The 22211-nt window shown below is 45.3% G+C and overlaps 1 protein-coding gene across 1 annotated transcript in view; it reads right to left on the reverse strand.

The window, feature by feature from the left end:
• Positions 1-22211, reverse strand: part of CCDC146 (coiled-coil domain containing 146) — a 393451-nt gene that overhangs the window by 107048 nt on the left and 264192 nt on the right. Inside the window, exon 6 of the mRNA XM_029617030.1 lies at positions 377-553. Within this exon, the coding sequence (XP_029472890.1) occupies positions 377-553 (177 nt within the window). The remainder of the gene's footprint in view (positions 1-376; positions 554-22211) is intronic.

The raw sequence follows: 22211 nt of genomic DNA on the forward strand, positions 1-22211 counted from the left end.
AAGTAACATTTGTCTTACTTGAAAATGAGATCTCCTAGAGTTTTCTGTTGCTTTAGTTTTCTCTTCCAAAAGTCTTTCTCTTAAAGATGTTTCTAGCAAAGGTAGTGCTTGTGGAGGGTGCCAGATTGCCAGCACAGAATTCTGGACAGCAGCAGGGCAAGCTTCCCTACACTGCCCGGCCAATGGGCCACAACCCTGTTCTATGGGTGAGGGACTCCGTATCTGTCAATCTATATGCAAATTAGCGCTAAATTGTGATGGACCTTGTGATGTCAACAGCTACATTTCTATTGTCTTATATTATACCATTTTTGGTCTTCATTGACTGTAATATATGCACACATACACAGTATATATTTACTTATTTTCCTGTTACTTTTAGATTTTGCTCCTCCTCTTGTATTAGCTTCAGCTCATCTTGTTCTTTTAGGATCTGCTTCTGCTTAGCCTCCAAATCTTCCTTTAACGTCTTGATATCCATTTTTCTTTGGGTACTCTCTTTACGCAACTCTTCACAGGTGTCTCTCAGCATTTTGGCTTTCTTTTCAAGTTCCTTTAGAGTTAAAGCCAATTGTTAATAAAGAACACATATCTTGCACTTAGAGTAATTTAAACTGATGAAATTCCCTGCACGTGATTGCTTTCCTGTTCCAAACCCTGTAAATTAAAAATGCTGCTCAAAAGGACACAGCTGCATAGCTCGAAAGTCTGACTTTTCTTGCATACTTGTTGCTGCTTTTGTAATAAAATGGCTGTGCAATGAGAGTAAACAAGCGGGTGAGAGGCCAACACTTCTGCTAAAAACATCTGTCCAGGCTAGCCTCTACAAATTTGGGCCACTTTTTTGTGACTGCAACATTAGTGCCAATTATTGCCAAACGGTAGGGGTGGGGAGACATAGTTCTGAATCCAGAGCTCACCCTCTTGCTCCTTGGGCTAGCTGAGGCTAGTGCTGCTGTGGAGGCAGTTCTTGCAGGCCCTGGGAAGGAGTGAGTCTCAGCCATCATGCAACAGTGACATCTACTATTTGGCTCAAGTATGTGCCTATGCCAGATTTTGAAGGGAACTGCAATCTGTGCTTCTTAGTCAGAGGATTGTTGTTGCAATGAATGGCTGCATTGAGTTTCAGTCAGATAAACGTATATGTGTAATTTCATGATTCACGTAGTTACAGCTGCAGTAAGAAGAGGCATTCTCGGGGAGCATAACTTGATTGGGGGAAGAGATTATACACATATCTTAAAGTTTCCAAAATATACTTGCATAGCACATGCACATCCTTTACCACATCCCTCACAAGCTGATATTTAGCCACAAACAGGCCGATACAGTATACTGCGCTCCGATGGAGCACACTGTTAACCTGTCATTGGACACGCATTTTCCCTTACCCCTTATTCAGTAAGGGGCGGAAAATGTGCGTCCAACCCGCCGAACCTAATAGCGCCCTCAACAGGCAAATGCATGTTGATGGCCCTATTAGGTATGCCCGAGCGATTCAGTAAGTAAAATGTGCAGCCAAGCCGCACATTTTACTTTCAGAAATTAGCGCCTATCCAGTAAAAACTGCTTTTCTGTGCACCCTCCGACTTAATATCAAGGCGATATTGTCGGAGGTCCCGAAGGGTAAAAAAAGTAAAAAAAAGAAAAAAATTTGAAGTCAGCCGGCGGCTGTCGGGTCAAAAACCGGACGCTCAATTTTGCCGGCGTCTGGTTTCCGAGCCCGTGGCTGTCAGCGGGCTCGAGAACCGACACCGGCAAAATTGAGCATCGGCTGTTAAACCCGCTGACAGCCGCCGCTCTGGGCCAAAAGGAGGCGCTAGGGACGCGCTAGTGTCCCTAGCGCCTCCTTTTGCCTGTTTCTACTGTAGGACCTAATTTAAATACTGCATCGCGCGCACAGGCGAGTGGCCTGTGCGTGCGCCAGGAGAGCGGGCATTTGCCCCGCTCTCCCGCGGTCTTTACTGAATCGGCCTGAAAGTTTGGAAACCCTTTGTGTTTGAATATCAGCTGGATTTATTCAGCTACAAAGTAGGCACAGAAAGTGCCAGTTAGGTATCATACTGAAAACATACTCCTTTATTATACACCTACATAAACTTTGCTTTCATACACATAGTTCCTGAATGAGCCTTTGAAAATGTACCCCAAAATGGAGGAAACCCCTGGATAGCAGTACCTGAAGACTCATGGTACAAACCCAGCTAGAACCCAAAGAATCAGGAAAAAGCAAAATTGCTTACCTTGTAATAGGTGTTATCCCAGGACAGCAGGATGTAGTCCTCACATATGGGTGACATCAGTAATGGAGCCCTATATGGAAAAACTTCTGTCAAAGTTTCTAGAAACATTTGACTGGCACAGTGTGCCCACTGAGCATGCTCAGCATGCCATGATATTCTCAGTCACAGGGGTCTTCCTTCAGTCTTGTTTGTAGCAATGAGCATTAGCCAAAAATAAAATAATAAAACATGTCGGACCCAACTCAGCGGGGTGGCGGGTGGGTTTCGTGAGGACTACATCCTGCTGTCCTGGGATAACACCTATTACAAGGTAAGCAATTTTACTTTATCCCAGGACAAGCAGGATGCTAGTCCTCACATATGGGTGATTAGCAAGCTACAGGCTGAGTCATCTTTATATTGTACCAACAGCTTACAACTTGTGCAACAGGCACAACAACTGGTGTACTGTTGGGAAAAATGAGGCAGCCTGAAATCACGAAAGGTTGGATGTGGAAGGAGTTGGGATCATACTGGAAACAAGTTCTTTAAGACAGATTGTCCATAGGCTGAATCTTGTCGTCCTTCCTTGTCGAGACAGTAGGGAGAAGCAAAGGTGTGAAGGGAATTCCATGTTGCGGCTTTACATATGTCAGCTATTGGCACTGAACGATAGTGTGCTATTGAGGTTGACATTGCTCTTACTGAGTGAGCCTTTACTCGCCCCTGGAGAGGAAGGCCTGCTTTCTCATAACAAAATTGTATACAATCTGCAAGCCAATTAGATAGAGTTTGCTTGCCCACCGCTTTACCCGGTTTGTTTGGATCAAAAGAAACAAAGAGCTGGATGGATTTCCTATGGGCCGTGGTGCGATCTAAATAGTACGCAAGCGCACGTTTACAGTCCAAGGTGTGTAAAGCCCTCTCTCCTTGATGAGAGTGTGGTTTTGGGAAGAAAGTAGGCAAGATGATGGATTCATTCAAGTGGAATTCCGTAACCACCTTGGGAAGCAATTTTGTGTGTATGGAGTACCACTCGATCATGGTCTTTTCCAGCATTGACTACTGCAATGCACTTTTACTAGGTCTCCCAAGTACAACATTAAGACCTCTTCAAATACTACAAAACACTGCAGCCAGAATACTAACTGGAAAAGGAAGGAGGGACCATATAACAGAAACCCTAGTGGAATTACACTGGCTACCCATACAACACAGAATGAAATACCAAGCCTTATGTACCATACATAAGCTAATACATGATGAAAAATCAGACTGGCTAAACACAGCATTACGAGTACACGTCCCACACAGAAACCTTTAATCAGCAAATAAAGCACTATTGACCATTCCTTCAGTGAAAACAGCAAGACTAACCAAAGTGAGAGAAAGGGCCTTATCATTAGCTGGCCCCACACTTTGGAACTCCATGCGAACAGAGATCAGATTACAAAGAGATCTCAAAACATTCAAGAAAAGTTTAAAAACATGGCTTTATAAACAAGCATTCTATAAAGAGACGGGAAATTAGAAAACATTCAGGAAGAGGCAGAAGAGCACCGATACACAACAATTAGTAACATGCAGTAGAGGGATCCATGAACTCTACATCACTATAAACATATTTGTAACACTATGAATAGTGAATTTTACCCGTAAACAGTACACTCGGTCATGACCTACTTCACTAAACAATTATTTGTCTTTAATGATTTATTGTAACTGAACCTTTGACGGCACCTGTTAGAATGTATGATAGTACAATTTCCCCACATTAATTTATGTGCCAACTTGTAAACCATTGCGATGGTAGATAACTTAGCGACGGTATAGAAAAGATTTTAAATAAAATAAATAAATAAAAATGTAGGAATTTTGTGTAGGGTGAGTATGTGACAAGTGCTTGTAACTCACTAACCCTTCTAGCGGATGTGATGGCTATTAAGAAAATAGTCTTCCAAGTGAGAAATTTAACATCACAGGAATCCATGGGTTCAAAAGGAGAACGCATGAGCCTTGTTAAGACTACATTTAGGTTCCATTCTGTGACCAGTGATCTGTGTGGGGGTTTAAGTTGAATTAAACCTCTCATAAACCTACTAACGAGGGGCTGTACTGATATTGGTGCATCTCCAACGGTATTGTGATAAGCAGAGATTGACTTAAATGTATTCTTATAGATGAGGTCTGGAGACCAGAGTCTGAGTGGTGCCATAGATAGTCTAATAAAGATGATGTAGTGAAGGAAAAAGGGTCAAGACTGTTTTGTGTGCACCATGTGGTAAACCGTTTCCATTTAGCACGATAGTTTTTTCATGTTGAAGGTTTACGTGAAGCTACAAGCCCTTGAGATACATTGGTTGAAAGATTGAGTGGTTGTAAAATCAAGCTTTCAACATCCATGCTGTCAGGGATAGGGATTGAAGGTTGGGATGGCGCAACCGACCCTGATCCTGAGGTATGAGAGTGGAAGCCTCGCAAATTGGATATCTGATCGAGAGGTCTAGACGTATGGGAAACCATACTTTTTGAGGCCAATACGGGGCTACGAGTGTCATGGACCCTTTGTCCTGTTGTAGCTTCACCAGAGTTTTGGTTATTAGCGGTATCGGAGGATATGCGTATAGAAGGCCTGAGTTCCAGTGGCGAGCAAAGGCGTCCCTGGGTAAGCGATTTCTCTGCTTTTACAGGGAGCAATAATTGTCCACTTTGTAATTCATTTGTGATGCAAAGAGGTCTACTGTTGATCTTGGTCGCCATTTCTGGATTCAGAGACCATGCGTGAGGTTGGAATTGACGACTGAGGCAATCTGCCACTATATTGTGAGTTCCTGCTAGATAAGTGGCCCGTAAAAGCATTGAGTGTGCTAGGGCCCAGTCCCAAATCTGTGCTGCTTCTTGACAAAGGAGATACAAACCCGTACCTCCCTGTTTGTTGATGTACCACATAGCTACTGTGTTGTCTGTATCAGAACAGACTTGTGGGAAAGGCAGTCCTTAAACGTGTGCAGCACATAACGTATAGCTCGAAGCTCTAGGAGGTTTATCTGAAATGTAGCTTCAAATTTTGTCCAAGTACCTTGGGTCTGCAGATGACCAATGTGTGCTCCCCAGCCTAAGGTGGATGCATCTGTAGTTAACATCACTTGCGTAATTGGTTGTTGGAAAGGTAGGCCTTTGAGCAAGTTGGTCATGGTTGTCCACCATAGTAGCAAGGATCGTAGTTGCTGAGTTACTTGAATTGGATAAGAAAGCGGTTGAATGGCCTGTATCCATTGTCTTTTGAGTGTCCATTGCGTGAGCCTCATGGCTAATCTCGCCATAGGAGTGACGTGAACTGTGGAGGCCATGTGACCCAAGAGAGTGAGACATTGATGAGCTGTGATTTGTGTGTGTGCGCTGAGAGAGCCTGCTAACGAGGCTAGTGTCTGAGCACGGTCTTTTGGAAGAAAAGCTTTTGCTGTTATGCTGTTTAATTCTGCTCCGATGAATTGTAACATGTGAGATGGTGTGAAGTGGGACTTCTGGTAGTTGATGAGGAATCCTAAGGAATGGAGTAGAGTTATTGTGAGCTTGAGAGAATTGAGAGCTCCTTGCCTTGTTTGGCTTCTGATGAGCCAGTCGTCCAGGTAAGGAAACACATGCACGCCCTGCTTGTGTAGGTGGGCAACTGCCACTGCTAGGCACTTTGTGAACACTCGAGGTGCTGAGGCAAGATCGAATGGTAGCACCCTGTACTGGAAATGTTGATTTCCTACTAGGAATCGTAGATATCTGCGATGAAGAGGGAATATTGGAATGTGAGCGTAAGCATCTTGAAGATCCAGAGAACAGAGCCAATTTCCCTTTTGAAGTAGAGGTAACATGGTGCCCAGAGAAACCATCCTGAATTTTTCTTTTCTCAGAAATTTGTTGAGATTTCTGAGGTCGAGGATGGGACGTAGGCCTCCTGTTTTCTTTGGAATGAGGAAATAACGGGAGTAGAATCCTCTGCCCTGCTGAGGCCGGGGAACTGGTTCCATGCCCCTGGCTCTCAGAAGGGTGGATAATTCTGTTTTTAGAATTGCGGATTGATTGTTTACTGTCCAAAACGAGGTGGGTGGAGTATCAATTGGTACAGTGAGAAAGTCCAAGTGGTACCCTTGAGATGTGATGGAGACCAATGTGTGACCAATTGTGGTGGAAGAAGGCAATTCGACCTCCTACCGGCAAATTTGGGGTCGGATTGGTAGACAGGCTGCTGTTCCCTGGTATTGCTTCAAAACACCGATGTTGCTCCTGTTTGTGGAGGGGGTTGAGCCCTAAGCGCTCTTGGTTGTCTAGACTGAGTTCTCTGAGTTGGTCTGGATGAGCGTCCACGAGCAGGAGGTGGAAAATAACACCTTGGCCTGTAGTATGGACGCTTGGACTCTTTCCTTGGGAGTCTTCTTGATGGTACTTGAGACTCCTGAGGTACCGAAGAAAGTTGCTTTAGGGTTTCTGAGTGTTCCTTTAGGAGTGAAACTGCTTCCTTTACTTTATCCCCGAAGAGATTGTCTCCTACACAAGGGAGATCAGCCAGTTTCTCCTGTATTTCGGTTCTCAAATCTGAGGCCTTAAGCCAGGCCCATCTTTGAGCACTGATACCTGTGGCTGATAGTCTTGATGCCGTTTCAAAACTATCATATGCTGCACGAACCTCGTGTTTGCCTGCTTCCAGACCTTTATGAATTATGTCAGAGAAGGATTCCTGAACTTGCTGGGGGAGAGTTTCAAAGAGTTCTTGCATTTGCTTCCATAAGTTATGCTGGTATTGCGTCATATATAATTGGTAGGATGCAATCCTGGAAATTAGCATAGATCCCTGAAACATCTTTCTACCTATGTTGTCTAGGAACCTGTTGTCTCTTCCTGGTGGAATTGAAGAATGAGTTTTTATTCTTTTTGATTTCTTTTGTGCTGACTCAACTATCACTGACTGGTGAGGTAGTTGAGTCTTCTGGAATCCTGGGATGTGTTGAACCAGGTATGTCTCATCTGTCCTCTTGTTTACTGGAGGTATGGAGCAGAGATGCTCCCATAATCTGTATAACAATTCTACGAGAACTTCGTGAACTGATATGGCTAATACCTCCTTAGGAGGGTCCATGAACTGTAGCACTTCCAGGGTCTTTTGTCTGGAATCTTCCTCCGACTGTAGTTGAAAAGGAATGGTGTCAGCCATATCCTTAATGAAGTTGGAGAAGGATAAGTCCTCCGGAGGGGATTTTCTACATTCCTCTGGAGGAGATGGTTCCGAGAGGACTTCTTCTGATGAGGTATCAGTATCCTTCCATGTATCAGGTGTATGCAGTCGAGGCACCTTCGGTATCGATGGCATCGATGAGTGTCCCCTAGTTTTTGATGGGAACAATAGGGATATCGATGGGAATGGGCATGGTATCCCCGATGGACCTGGAATCGGATCTGGAATCGGTGATTCTTTGGCACTATCGTCTCCCCTCGGTGGTGGTATCGGCACTTCCTGAGGTTTCACAGGGATTGCACCAATAAGTGTATCTAGTTTTGCTAAAATCGGCGCAAAAAAAGATAAATCGGGCATCGGAATCAGTGATGGAGTCGGTAGTGCCATCGGTATTGGCATCGAAGGAACCGGCGATGGAACTGGTAAGGGCATTGGTACTGGCATCGATGGACCTGGTGATGGAACCGGTAAGGGCATCGGTACTGACGTCGATGGAACCAGCGATGGAACTGGTAAAGGCATCGGTACTGGCGTCGATGGAACCATCGATGGTAACAGTACTGGCGATGGCGTTGGCCTCGAAGGCGGAGTCGGTGCTGGCATTGTGTCGAGGAGCGCATTCCTGACTGCCTGGCGGATATATCCGTCCAGTTCCGCTCACATAGCTGGTGAGACCAGAGCAGCTATGGGGGAAGGCAGTGAAGGCGATTCTGGTTCCTCCGCAGAGCCTTGAGGAGGTATGGTTCCCAGCACCGATAACAGTGGGGATCGCCTTGGGGTGGAAGGCCTCGATGAAGCACCCTCTCTCCAAGGTTTCTTAACCGCTGATTCAGGATCCTTCGATGGACCGCCGGGTATCGGATCGGTCTCGGGAACGTGAGGCCTCCGATGTTGATGTCGATGTTTTTGTTTGTGGTCGGTGCTTTTTTCGATGACCGATGTCGATTTTATCGAAGAAATAGACGGGGTTGGTGACCTTCTATCTCCCGCTTCATCCGATTTTCTTTTCTTCAAGACGACTTTACGGATCGCTCCAGCCGGAGACGACTGCGTCGACGTCGAAGTTGAGGGCATTAACTGTAAATGGAACAGGTGTTCCATCTTCTCCATCCGGAGCCTCCTGCCCTTTGGCGTCATTTCAGCACACTTCGGGCAGATTAGGACATCGTGTCTCTCACCGAGACAGAGCACACACTCTAAGTGTGGGTCCGTGATGGACATTGTTCAACAACAAATCGGGCATTTTTTAAAGCCTGTAGCCATTATGAAGTTGGACAGCCATTGACGACTTTCGGCTAAAGATACGGTACGGAACCGACGGAAATATAGAAAAACTTACCGCGATGGTAAAAAACGGGGGACCCCTGCGGTTTCGAAGTTTTTCGGCTATTTTAAATATATGGTGAAAATCACCACACAGGACTCCAATTAATCGCGAGGCTAACAGCTTTGCGGAAAAAAGAAGACTGAAGGGAGACCCCTGTGGCTGAGAATATCATGGCATGCTGAGCATGCTCAGTGGGCACACTGTGCCAGTCAAAAGTTTCTAGAAACTTTGACAGAAGTTTTTCCATATAGGGCTCCATTACTGATGTCACCCATATGTGAGGACTAGCATCCTGCTTGTCCTGGGGTAAAGCTGCTGGGCCAAATAAAATGACTGTTAAAGCAGACTCAATATTCTGATTTCTGTATATTTATTGCGGAAGTCCTATAAACCCAACTGGCTAGCTGTGTCTCCAGAATAGGGTTGGGAAACTGGTTTAAAGGATCAGTTGAATAAATATGTTGGTTAAATGAAGCATTGAAACTGCTAACTTGTGAGTAGGAAATTTGTGTGCATAATTTTGAAAATCCTAAACCCTAAGTGCATGTGCAAACCCTTCCCATCTCTGCCCCCGTAAACTGATCCATATATGGGATGAACACTTGTAAATGTACCTGCATATTGGGCAGGCAATTATATAATAGGCCATTTCCACAGGAAAAGCACTGTTTTACCTGCAGAAATGCCTTTGAAAATTACCCTCTAAGGCAGAGCTTTCCAAACTGTGTGTCGGGACACGTTAGTGTGTCGCCTGCAGTGTGCAGGTGTGTCGCGCAAGCCCAGTCAACTCTGATGCGAGTTTGGGCTTTTTTTTTTCTAGAGATTCACTTTTTTTTTTTCAGTTTATGGGTTGCTTATTATTGGGTGATTTTTGCTGTCAATCGTGTTTTTTTGGGGGGCTTGGTGGGTGGAATGAGCCCAGTCATCCTTGCATTGGCTGCTGCTGCTGATGAGGCCTGGCCATGAGGAGTACTGACTGCAAGCAGCAGTGTCTGGTGATCATGGAAGGGAGTGAAGCACTTAACTGGCAACAATCAAAAAGACGAGGTACATGAGTGTGGGGGCCAGACATGTGCTGGGGGGGGGAGAGAGATGAGTGAGTGGGGGGCAAACGTGCTGGGGGGACAGACATGTGCTTGAGGGGGAGAGATATGAGTGTGTGGGGGCCAGACATGTGCTGGGGGGAGGAGAGAGATGAGTGTGTGGGGGACAGACAATTTGTTTTATTATTGTTTCTCATAAATTATAACAATAACATGAATCTTGGAATATATATTTTTAATATAAATTTAAGGTTTTCATGAGATAGGTTGTGTCGTGAAACATTTTATTTATGTATATATTTAAGGAAACATACATAAATTGTCGAAATATGTTTCGTTCGTTTAACCTTTAACCTCTGGTTTACTAGTAGACTGAATTACTGTGTCCCGAAATTATGTTTGTCTAAAAAGTGTGTCACCAACATGAAAAGTTTGGAAAGCTCTGCTCTAAGGGGTAGATTTTTAAAGTTATGCGCGGGCGTAGATTTGTTCACGCAACCCGGCACGAACAAATCTACGCCCGATTTTATAACATGTGTGCGCTGCCGCGCGCATGTTATAAAATCCAGGGTCAGCGCGCGCATGGGGGTGCACTATTGTGCAACCTACGGGCGCCGAGCCAAGCAGCCTGCCTCTGTCACCTCAGAGGCCGCTCCGAAATCGGAGCGGCCTCAGAGGGAACTTTTTTCCCAGCCCCCCCATCTTTCCCTCCCTTCCCCTACCTAACCCACCCCCCAGCCCTAACTAAATCCCCCCACCCCCCACCTTTGTGCAGAAAGTTACGTGTGCCCGAGGCAGGCGTAACTTGACGCATTCCCCGGCCCGGGGGCTGGTTCGGAGGCCTCGGTCATGCCCCCGGAACACCCACAAATGCCGCACTGCCCCAGACACACACCCCAAGCAAAGCCCCGGGATTTACGTGCGCATGACTTTTAAAATCTGCCCCAAGTGTATGAAAAATATACTCATTACATGTATGCCATAAATCTGCAATATTCTTCATAAAGATATCATTTGGGTATTTTTTTGTTTATCCAATCACAAAAGAGTAGCTCTAGGAAGAAGTGATGATATTCTACATTCAATTTGTAACTATTATACGAAAATGAACCTGCATGTAAAATAAGCAGAGGGAGGCACAAGCAAAACCAGCTGAAGTAACTGGTAAACTTTGAAGGGATTAAAGCTACAAATCAACCAATCAATAAAATGTGGAAAACAGCAATGAGAAGTAGAGAAGGAGAAATTACTACTTACCTTTTATTTAATGAAGACAGATTAATCCACACCAGTGAGTTATGCATCTCTACCAGCAGACTGAGACAAAGCAAAGCTGACGTCACAGTATATAATACCCTTGCACTGACATTAACTTACCAGTATTTTCTGCAAAAGCCAACTGTGGACAAGGAAACAACACATGATCATAACTATTAACAGACAACCATTCATACACTCAGTTAACAGAAAAGCATTGAGTTTAGACAAGAAGTGTAATATCACTAATCTAGGGACTGGATCTGACACTTAACAGTAATCCCCAGAGATGCAGCCACTCAGGAGGACAATTGTTATGAATCCGAAGGTGGACCCCTGTTCCGAGGTAGAGTCAGCGCTTCCTAAAAGGAAATGATCCCCTTAGGTCTCTACCGTCAAAGGGCAAGGCCGAATGCTGTAGCTGTAGAATGAAGACTTCGCCCTGGAAGCTCGAGATCCCCCCAGGAGAAGCCCGTAGGGATCCGGCCGCTGGGACTTAGGAGACTCCCTTGAAGACTGAAGAAAGGTCTGGATGCAGGCGCCTCCAGCAGGTCGTAGTAGTCTTGAGGACAGAGTCACAGAATAGTACCATGCCGGTCCGAGGGTTCAGTTCACGAGAAGGGTCGAAGTCCAGGCCAGGATCAAAACAGGAGAAGGGTCCGAAGCCAGTCCAGGAGAAGTCAGGAGAGGGGTCACAAGCCGTACCAGGATCAAGCCAGGGAAACACGAATGCCAGTCCAGAAGTCAGAAGCCAAGAGTCAATCCACGGAGCAGGGAAGCAAAGCGGGATGAAGAACCAGGAGCAAGAAGCTCAGAGCCAAACTCAGCCAGGAACCTTGATACCAAGGCAAAGTCTGAGGACTAGACCTTGCCTTAAGTACAGGATGTCGGGGGAGGAGTCTTAGGGGGAGCCATGACTGTTTCCTGTCATGGCTCCTTTAAGAACAATCTTCAGCCGTGCGCGTGGCCCTAGAGAAGACAGCGGGGGAGGAGCCGAACCCTCGAGGAGCCATGCTGCCGAGCCTGGACGCGGCAGCGGCCGCAGGAGAAAGCAGAAGGGACTGCCTGCAACTGCAGGAAACCTCCAATACCTCATGATATGCCACTTGACACCCAAGGTCTGTAACAGGCAATATTCATCCACATCTCTCTCCCCGTCCAGATTCAGCAGGGAAATTGATTAATTCAAGAGAAAATCGGACACCATCTTTGGCAAAAAAGACGGAACAGTTCACAGGTGGATAGCCACCTGGAGTTACTTGCAGAAACAGTTTCTGGTAAGTTAGAGCCCGCAGTTTGGAACTTTATAAGTGCAGAACACCATCCTCTAGTAAGAAACCTCAAGGAGAGGCTATGAAGCAGTCGAAAGGTGGGATCACAGAACCTGATTAAGACTCCACAAGGGCACCGGTAACCGCAAGGGGAGATGAAGATGCTTCACCCCTTTCAAGAACCAGGCCACAACTGGATGAGCCAAGGGTTCACCATTCATGTGACCTTGGAAACAGGCAAGAGCCACCACCTGTACCCTCAAGGAATTAAGGGCCAAGCCCTTAAACAAACCATCCTGCAAAAAATCCAAAGTGAATGAAAATTTATCTGAATGAGGATGAACTCCTTGTTGCTCACACCAAGCCTCATACATGTGCCAAACGCAAACATAGGCTAGGGAAGTGAATAACTTTCATGCTTGAAGCAAGGTGGAAATCACAGCAGTGGACTAGCCATGCTTCAGTAACTGAGCCCTTTCAAGGGCCACACCGTAAGACAAAAAATCAAGTCAGATCTTTGAGAAGAATAGGCTCCTGCCAAAGAAGATCTGAGAAGCTTATGCAGATCTGCATACCACAGCCTCCTGGGCTAATCTGGTGCCACCAGAAGCACCAACCCCATGTGTCTCCTTTTTTTTTTTTTTTTAATTTCTGCATTTTCAAATTATACAAGACATAATCTGAATAAAGAAAGTAATAAACTATTACAATTATAGAATAGGAAAACTATTCATACTCAGATCCTTTATACAAGTCCTCAATAAGAGAGAAATCCAATCCCCAACCCAAAGTAAAATAAACCAAAAGAAGAAAACCATAGTCAAAACAGCAGTCATACTATCTATCTAATGGGAACATCGAGTATGTTTACGACTGGAGGTTATTGGCAGCACTTGGAGTTTTCCCAATTAAAAATTGGGTTAACTGAGGGGGGTCATAACAAATATAAGAATTATTCTGGTACTTAATCAAGCACTTGCAAGGAAATTTCAGAAAGAAAATACCCCTTCAGGTGTGTGCCAGTAGTACTGCGGGAAACACTAAAATCAGTATTGAGGGGTAAAATTATAAGCTTTGAATCCCATGTGAAGAAGATTCGACTACAGCAGGAAAGATCACTGGAGGAGAAAATTAAAACCTTGGAGGCGTAGCTTAAAGTCACCTGTTCTCCAAGGATATTCGGCTCTTTACAGAGGGCGAGCGATGAGCTCCGGTGCATACAAGTCGAGGGAATCAAAAAAATGTTTCAATTCTCTTGTCAGAGAATATATGAACATGGGAACAAAATGGGGACACTGCTAGCCCGAGCTATCAGGAAGAGAAAGTCCAAAAATGTAATTGGTAGTATCAGAACCCCTGCTGGGGATATCACATATCGTTCACAGTCCATTAATGACATATTTAAAATCTTTTATCAAACACTTTACAGCAATACTGAGGAAGACAGGGGAAGAAAGATAGATTAATACATGAGGGGGATTGAGCTGCCACAGTTTACTGAAAGACAAGTATATAGATTAAAGGTCCCTATTACAGAAGGAGAGGTGTATTGTGCTATTATGGAATTACCAAAGGGTAAAAGTCTGGGGCCAGATGGTTTTCATATAGACTTTTACAAAAAATTTCCTTTTGAGCTAACTCTGAATTTGAAGAAGGCATATGATTATTTGAGGGGTAGTCCTGATGCTCTGCATACGGGGGTAGATTTTCAGACGAGCGCGAATAGCCTACTTTTGTTTGCGCTCCAGGCGCAAACAAAAGTACGCTGGATTTTAGTAGATACGCGCGTAGTCGTGCGTATCGGCTAAAATCCTGGATCGGCGCGCGCAAGGCTATCAATTTCGTATAGCCTGCGCGCGCCGAGCCGCGCAGCCTACCCCCGTTCCCTCCTAGGCCGCTCCGAAATCGGAGCGGCCTAGAAGGGAACTTTCCTTTGCTCTCCCCTCACCTTCCCCTCCCTTCTCCTACCTAACCCACCCGCCCGGCCCTGTCTAAACCCCCATCCTACCTTTGTCGGGGGATTTACGCCTCCCACAGGGAGGTGTAAATCCCCGCGCGCGAGCGGGACTCCTGTGCGCCGGGCCGCGACCTGGGGGCGGGTACGGAGGGCGCGGCCACGCCCCCGGGCCGTAGCCACGCCCCCGTACCCGCCCCCAAAACGCTGCCGACACGCCCCCGAAACGCCGAGACGACCGGGCCCGCCCCCCGACACGCCCCCGACACGCCCCCCTCCGAGAACCCCGGGACTTACGCGAGTCCCGGGGCTCTGCGCGCGCCGGGAGGCCTATGTAAAATAGGCTTCCCGGCGCGCAGGGCCCTGCTCGCGTAAATCTGCCCGGTTTTGGGCGGATTTACGCGAGCAGGGCTCTGAAAATCCGCCCCACTATGTATGATGCAGCTGTAGTGCTGCTCCAAAATCCAGGTAGAGATGAACTTGATCCGGGCTCCTATTGTCTAATTTCCCTCTTGAATTCAAATATTAAGATTTTGGCAAAAATTCTCCAGTTGTGTCTGAACTGGTAATGCCTACCCTTGTTATAGAAGACCAAATGGGATTTATTAAAAGACGTATCTCATCTATGATTACAAGGAGACTTTAACATCATAGCCTTGGAAAAGCAAACACACACAGCAGGCCTGATAGTGGTATTAGATGCCGAAAAGGCATTTGACCGTCTCCAGTGGGCCTTTCTCTTTAAAGTATTGGAGAAGGCAGGGCTCCCGGAAGAGTTCAGAGATTGGATTAAGATACTTTCTGGACATCCTTGTTCCAAAGTACTCACAAATGGTTATTGTTCAGAGTCCTTTCCTAAAACTAGGGGCACGAGACAGGGGTGCTCCCTTTCCCTGTTGCTTTTTAACCTGGCTATTGAAATTTTGGCACACAAGGTCAGAGAAGACCCAGATGTGATGGGGTTTCAGGTGGAAGGTATGAGGCATGTTATATCCCTCTATGCAAATGATGTCCTCTTTTCCTGTGCATCCTAGATTATCTGGTCCCAGGTTGTTGGTCATTTTAGCAGAATATGGTTAGGTTGTCTGGATATAAAATGAACTACACCAAATCCGAAGTATTTCTATTAGGGCCCTTGGTAATGGAAGAGATACCGAGATTTTTTTCTGCCTTTAAGAAGGCAAGAGGTGGTTTTAAATACCTGGGAATATGGATGCTACAAAGGACAGCAGACATATATCGCCTTAATTATGCGCCAGTGGTCACTAAGTTCAAGAATGATTCCAAGGGCTGGGATGGTAATTTTCCTGGCGCCGAGGAGGAACGAAATGATCCAGAAGTCTTCCAGTGTGAAGAGACCGACGGCTGATCCCCTGCACTCTTCTCCACCAAGGGCCCCGGTGGAGGTGGGGACAGTGAAGGCTCGGTGACCATCGGTTCCTCTCGGCCTTTTGGAGTCAATGCCCCCGACACCAGAGTCGAGGGTTCGGACTTCTTCGACCCGAACAGCTTCTCCATTTTATCCAGGCAGATGCGCTGACCCTTGGGGGTCATCTGGTCACAAAAAGACACCCCCGAACATTGTGCGATGTCCCCAGGCACAGGATGCACACATCGTGTGGATCTATAAGGAACATGGTCTGAGGGTACTGGGGGCACTGACGAAAACCCAATGACGCCATAACAAAAGACCCGGTGAGCGGTTGATGACTGGTGGGTCCTGAAGGAAACACAACCAGGAATCGAACACATAAAGAAAAACTTACCATGCCGCCCAACTAACTAAGCCAGGGGAATGGCGAGAGACTCGGCGCAGGAAAGTTGAAGAATCGACCAGGAAAAAAGCTTTCCAACACAAAAAAGAGCAAGAGCTCCACAACCGCGAGATGAAAGCTCTGCGGAAAAGAAGAGAGACTGAAGAGGGACCCCACGTGGACGCATGGATAGTGGCATGCTGGGCATGCTCAGTGTGCCAATCAAAGTTTTCCATGCTGGGCTCCATCTGATGATGTCACCCATTTGTGAGGACTACCATTTTGCTTGTTCTAGGAGAAAGGGTATGATATATGACAGAAATATTCAGATATTTAGCAGACTTCAGTAAAATAAAGAAAGTTGCAATTTTCCATAGAAAAATAAATTTAGGCACAAGGAGTCATGATATGAAACCAGAGGGCGGAAGGCTCAGAGAAAATATGAGGAAACATTTCTTTACTCAGAGGGTGGTAGATGTTTGGAATAAACTATCAGCAGAAGTGGTAGAAACTAAAACTGTGTCAGAATTAAAGCATGGAATAATTTCCCTCTGGGCTTGAAGAAAGAAAAGGATCTAATGCAGTTCTGCAAGAAACTATAGACATGGCTCATGTCAGTAGCTTTTAATGACAAAATGGCAATATTTGTAAATTTTTTAAAACTTTTGCTATGTGCTTAGACTTTATGATTTTAATCAACTGCAGTCTTAGGATGGTATTTTATTTTATGTGATTTTTCTCCATCAACTGAAAAGAAGAATGTTAATACAAACAAAAAAACACACTTTGAAATGTTTGTATGCTAATGCCAGAAGTCTAAGAAGTAAGATAGGAGAATTAGAATATATAGCAATGAATGATGGCATAGACTTAAATGGCATCACAGAAATGTGGTGGAAAGAGGATAACCAATGGGATAGTGCTATACCGAGGTACAAATTTTATTGCAATGACAAAGAGGAGCATCTGGATGGTGGGGGAGTGCTTTATGTCTGGGATGGCATAGAGTCCAACAGGATAAAGATCCTGCATGAGACTAAATGCACAATTGAATCTTTATGGGTAGAAATCCCCTGTGTGTTGGGGAAGAGTATAGTGATAGGAGTATACTACCGTCCACCTGGCCAAGATGTTGAGGACAGTGAAATGCTAAAAGAAATTAGGGACGCTAACCAAATTGGTAGTGCAGTAATAATGGAAGATTTCAATTACCAACAAAGGAAGAAGCAGAAACCTTGCACATCCGCAAGTATAAAGTACACTGGTGCAGGATAAATTTTATCACCACCAAAAGTTCAAAATAGTCTTTTATTCAAATTCCAACAAGCAGAAGTAGATAAATGTAGATATGGCAACTCCATGAATTAAATGACAGGCATATTACAGCGGTCCCCCGACACGGTCCCGTGTTTCGCTAGGCTGCATCGGGAGGGACCAACACGGAGATTCTAATCTAAACATAAACAAATATATAAGTCACTATACATGGGTGGTGAAACGGCCAAACATGTTATCATAAACTGTACACATACCTTCTCGCAGTAATCAATGGAGCGCGAGCGCCCTCACATTTGACAATCATTTAAAGGTTAAAAAGGCGCGAAAGCAGACAATCTCGCGAGAGCTGTCAAAAGAGATCTCAACAGCCCAGTCATAGACTCAGTCAAACAGGTACCACTCGATATCCTTGTTGAGTCCTTTAGGGGAAACAGTATCTAAAGTGAAAATCCATTTCTGTTCCCTCCTACCCAGAACCTCGGAAAAGTCACGAGATTGTCTGCTTTCGCGCCTTTTTTACCTTTAAATAATTGTCAAATGTGAGGGCGCTCGCGCTCCATTGATTACTGCGAGAAGGTATGTGTACAGTTTATGATAACATGTTTGGCCGTTTCACCACCCATGTATAGTGACTTATATATTTGTTTATGTTTAGATTAGAATCTCTGTGTTGGTCCCTCCCGATGCAGCCTAGCGAAACACGGGACCGTGTCGGGGGACCGCTGTAATATGCCTGTCATTTAATTCATGGAGTTGCCATATCTACATTTATCTACTTCTGCTTGTTGGAATTTGAATAAAAGACTATTTTGAACTTTTGGTGGTGATAAAATTTATCCTGCACCAGTGTACTTTGATACTTGCGGATGTGCAAGGTTTCTGCTTCTTCCTTTGTTGGATTTATATCATTTTACTGAAGCGTTTGATGGCTACCATTGACGAACACACTTTTAGCTACACGGAAGCAGCTGTAAACGCAGTTCTCACAGCCACGCCATTCTTTCAGGATTCAGCGACAGATATCATCCCTTCAGTTGCCTTGACTGATTTGATAAACACACAGAAACGCCTTACTCGGGCGGAATTGCACTCGTCCACCCTTATAGAATACTGCCGCGTCCGACGTATTCCCAGGGGTCTCCGTATTCAAAAGGAACCTAGGCTTCATACTGACAACACAGCCTTTCTTACTCGCTGGAATCAGATACTGAACAAGTGTTCACTGGACCTGATGGTCTTAATCATTGAGTCTAATAAAGATCTTCAGGAGCAATTAAAGGAGGAAGTTTCTCAGAAAATTGATACCATTAAAAACGGACTGTCCAGTGATCTCTTTGATGAACAGTTCAGCGAGTTTCAGGACAATCTTACTAAGTTCCGTTCTGACCTCAAAGCGGTGAAATTCAGTAAATTCCAGCGTGACAAGGCGGACTATAAGTCTGGCTACGTCTATAAATGGATGAATCAAAAACCATCAAAAAAAGTTACCTTCGCCGAAGATTCATCCTCCTCAGGCGAGTCCGCAGTGGAGGATTTCCCGGCTCAACGCAACCGGGGCTCTCGGAGGAACCGTGGCAACCCCTCTCAAAATCTGGCTACTACCAGTGTACCAGTGCCCGGTCGAGATCAGGGACCGGCACCCTCTCAAGATTCCACTGTTTCAAATTTATCTGCTTCATCTCGCTACTCCTCGATTGCAGCCACTTTTTTAGACTCTGGCCATCCACCATGGGACAACAGGACTACACGCCCTCGCGGCACAGCTGCCACACAATGCCCTCTACAACATACACAGAAACCGGTCCGTGTGACTCGCTCACAAACGGACCCATGGCAATGAACTTGGAGACTGTCTTCAATCTCTCATCACGTTCTCTTTCTGCCCCTGAGTTTAGGGTTCTACGTTGGGGACTGTCGTTTGTACCAACTATAAAGGGGGACATGTTTGATCTTTTTGTACACCTTCACTGCTTTTTTCGTCGGTTGAAATTAAAGCTATTCTTTGCTGACTCCCCTCCTACAATGGACCTCTCTGTAGTCCACCCCAAATCTAGGTGGAGTCCACCGTCACCTGTTGATGTATCTTTGGGGGCTTTCGAACGTTTGGTGTGCAGGGATGTTCGGACTATTTTTGCTAATAAATGTTATGTTAGGTATAACATGTCTAGAGATGACACTCAGGCGATTGACACCTTAGCCAGAGACCCTACGATCATAATTAAGCCAGCAGATAAGGGGGGCGTGAACGTGGTGCAGAATCGTGCAGACTATCATGCTGAGGTTCTTCGACAACTTACTGATCCCGCCTTCTATAAACCCTTTCCCACTGATCCTACTGAATTCATTCAGGCCAGCATTAAATCAGTGGTTCAGGAGGCCTTTGATCAGCGCATGATCACAAGTAAAGAGTATACATTTTTAATAACATCCCATCCTATCACACCGCTGTTCTACACCCTTCCCAAAATCCATAAGACCCTACAGCAACCCCCGGGCCGTCCCATCGTCTCAGGTATTGGGTCCCTCCTTGAACCCTTGTCGCCGTTTGTCGACATTTTTTAAAAACCTTTTGTTCCCTTAATTCGGTCATATGTCCGTGATTCGGCACATTTAATTTCCATACTTTCCCAATTGGAAGTCCCTCATGAATCATTTTTCTTTGTCACATTAGACGTGGTGGCTTTGTACTCAAATATTCCCCAGAATGAGGCACTGAGCGTTATTTCACAAACATTGGATTCGCGTCCCTTGCCACACCGTATCTCGACATCTTTCCTTACCTTGTATCAGAATTGGCCCTCACTAAAAACTTTTTTCAATACCAGGACTCTTACTATCAGCAAATTAAGGGCACGGCTATGGGGGCTACGAAGGCACCCAGCCTTGCCTGTTTATTTATGGATAAGTTTGAGAGGGATTTTATTTATCCTTCGGAATGGTTTTTGTTCATCTATGAGTGGCGGCGCTATATTGATGACGTTTTTGTCATCTGGAAAGGCACAGATCTTCAATTCTACATGTTTTTGGATTGGATCAATTCACTCAATTCACACATTCAATTTAATTTTTGCATACACTCAGTTGAAATTTCCTTTTTAGATGTCCTGATTTCGGTGGCAGGGGACAGTTTCCATACCACGTTGTTCCGAAAAGAGACTGATCGGAATACTCTTCTTCAATATCAGAGTTGCCATCCTAGGCCCTTGAAGGATAATATTCCCACCGGGCAGTTTCTGCGGCTTCGCCATCTCTGCTCTTCTCGAGCAGAATTTCTGGCACAGGCACAAGCTTTGACAACCCGATTTTTAGAACGTGGCTATCCCCCTGGGGTGATAAAGAAAGCATGTAAAAGGGCGCTTTACACACATAGGGACTGGCTTTTCCTTCCCTCTACTAGCTCGGACGATGTGGCTAATAATTGCATTCTCCCGTTCTCTATTTTAGGGAGTACTATTGCCACCATGATTCGCCGACACTGGACTTCCTTGGCACTTTCTGACTTGTTACGGAGCCCCCTGCGTTTTATGTTTCGGCGGGGTAGAAATCTCCGTGACCGGCTTGTACACACTGCCTCCTCCTCTGCGGTGTTTACTCCCTCTGCTAATGCTATACACAGTCCATGTGGACATTGTAGCATGTGCTGTCACACTGAGCAATCCACAGGCTTTGTACATCCCCTCACTGGCCGTCTCTTTAAGGTACGAGTGGACTCTGACTGTTTAATGAAAGGCGTTGTTTATGTTATCAAATGCCCCTGTCCACTTTTGTACGTTGGGAAGACCACCCGGATGCTCAAGACACGTATGATAGAGCACTGCTCGAACATTCGCCTTGGTAGATCAGATGAACCCCTTGTCTCACATTGGTCGGTATGCGGCCACTCCGTTTCTGATCTCTCCTTCTCAGTTCTCGAGGTGGTTCACCGCCCCACTAGGGGTGGTGACTTTTCTGAGGTTCTGGGTCGGAGTGAACAGAAATGGATTTTCACTTTAGACACTGTTTCCCCTAAAGGACTCAACAAGGATATCGAGTGGTACCTGTTTGACTGAGTCTATGACTGGGCTGTTGAGATTTCTTTTGACAGCTCTCGCGAGATTGTCTGCTTTCGCGCCTTTTTTACCTTTAAATGATTGTCAAATGTGAGGGCGCTCGCGCTCCATTGATTACTGCGAGAAGGTATGTGTACAGTTTATGATAACATGTTTGGCCGTTTCACCACCCATGTATAGTGACTTATATATTTGTTTATGTTTAGATTAGACTCTCCGTGTTGGTCCCTCCCGATGCAGCCTAGCGAAACACGGGACCGTGTCGGGGGACCGCTGTAATATGCCTGTCATTTAATTCATGGAGTTGCCATATCTACATTTATCTACTTCTGCTTGTTGGAATTTGAATAAAAGACTATTTTGAACTTTTGGTGGTGATAAAATTTATCCTGCACCAGTGTACTTTGAGATTTCAATTACCCCAATATTGTCTGGGTAAGTGAAACATCAGGACATGCTAGAGAGATAAAGATCCTGGATGGAATAAATAATTGTTTTATGGAGCAATTGGTTCAGGAACTGAAAAGAGAGGGAGCAATTTTAGTTTAATTTTCAGTGGAGCGCAGGATTTGATGGGAGAGGTAATGGTGGTGGGGCCACTTGGCAATAGTGATCATAATATGATCAAATTTGAATTAATGACTGGAAGGGGGACAGGAAGTAAACCCATGAATCTAGCACTAAACTTTCAAAAGGGAAACTATGATAAAATAAGAAAAATGGTTAAAAAAAAACAAACGTGCAGCTACAAAGGTAAAAAGTATGCATCAGGTGTGGACAGTCCAGATGAATTCCACGCATCAAGAAAGGTGGAAGGAAGGTCAAACGATTG

Source organism: Rhinatrema bivittatum, chromosome 9 (genome assembly GCF_901001135.1).
Source record: "Rhinatrema bivittatum chromosome 9, aRhiBiv1.1, whole genome shotgun sequence".
Lineage (NCBI taxonomy): Eukaryota > Metazoa > Chordata > Amphibia > Gymnophiona > Rhinatrematidae > Rhinatrema > Rhinatrema bivittatum.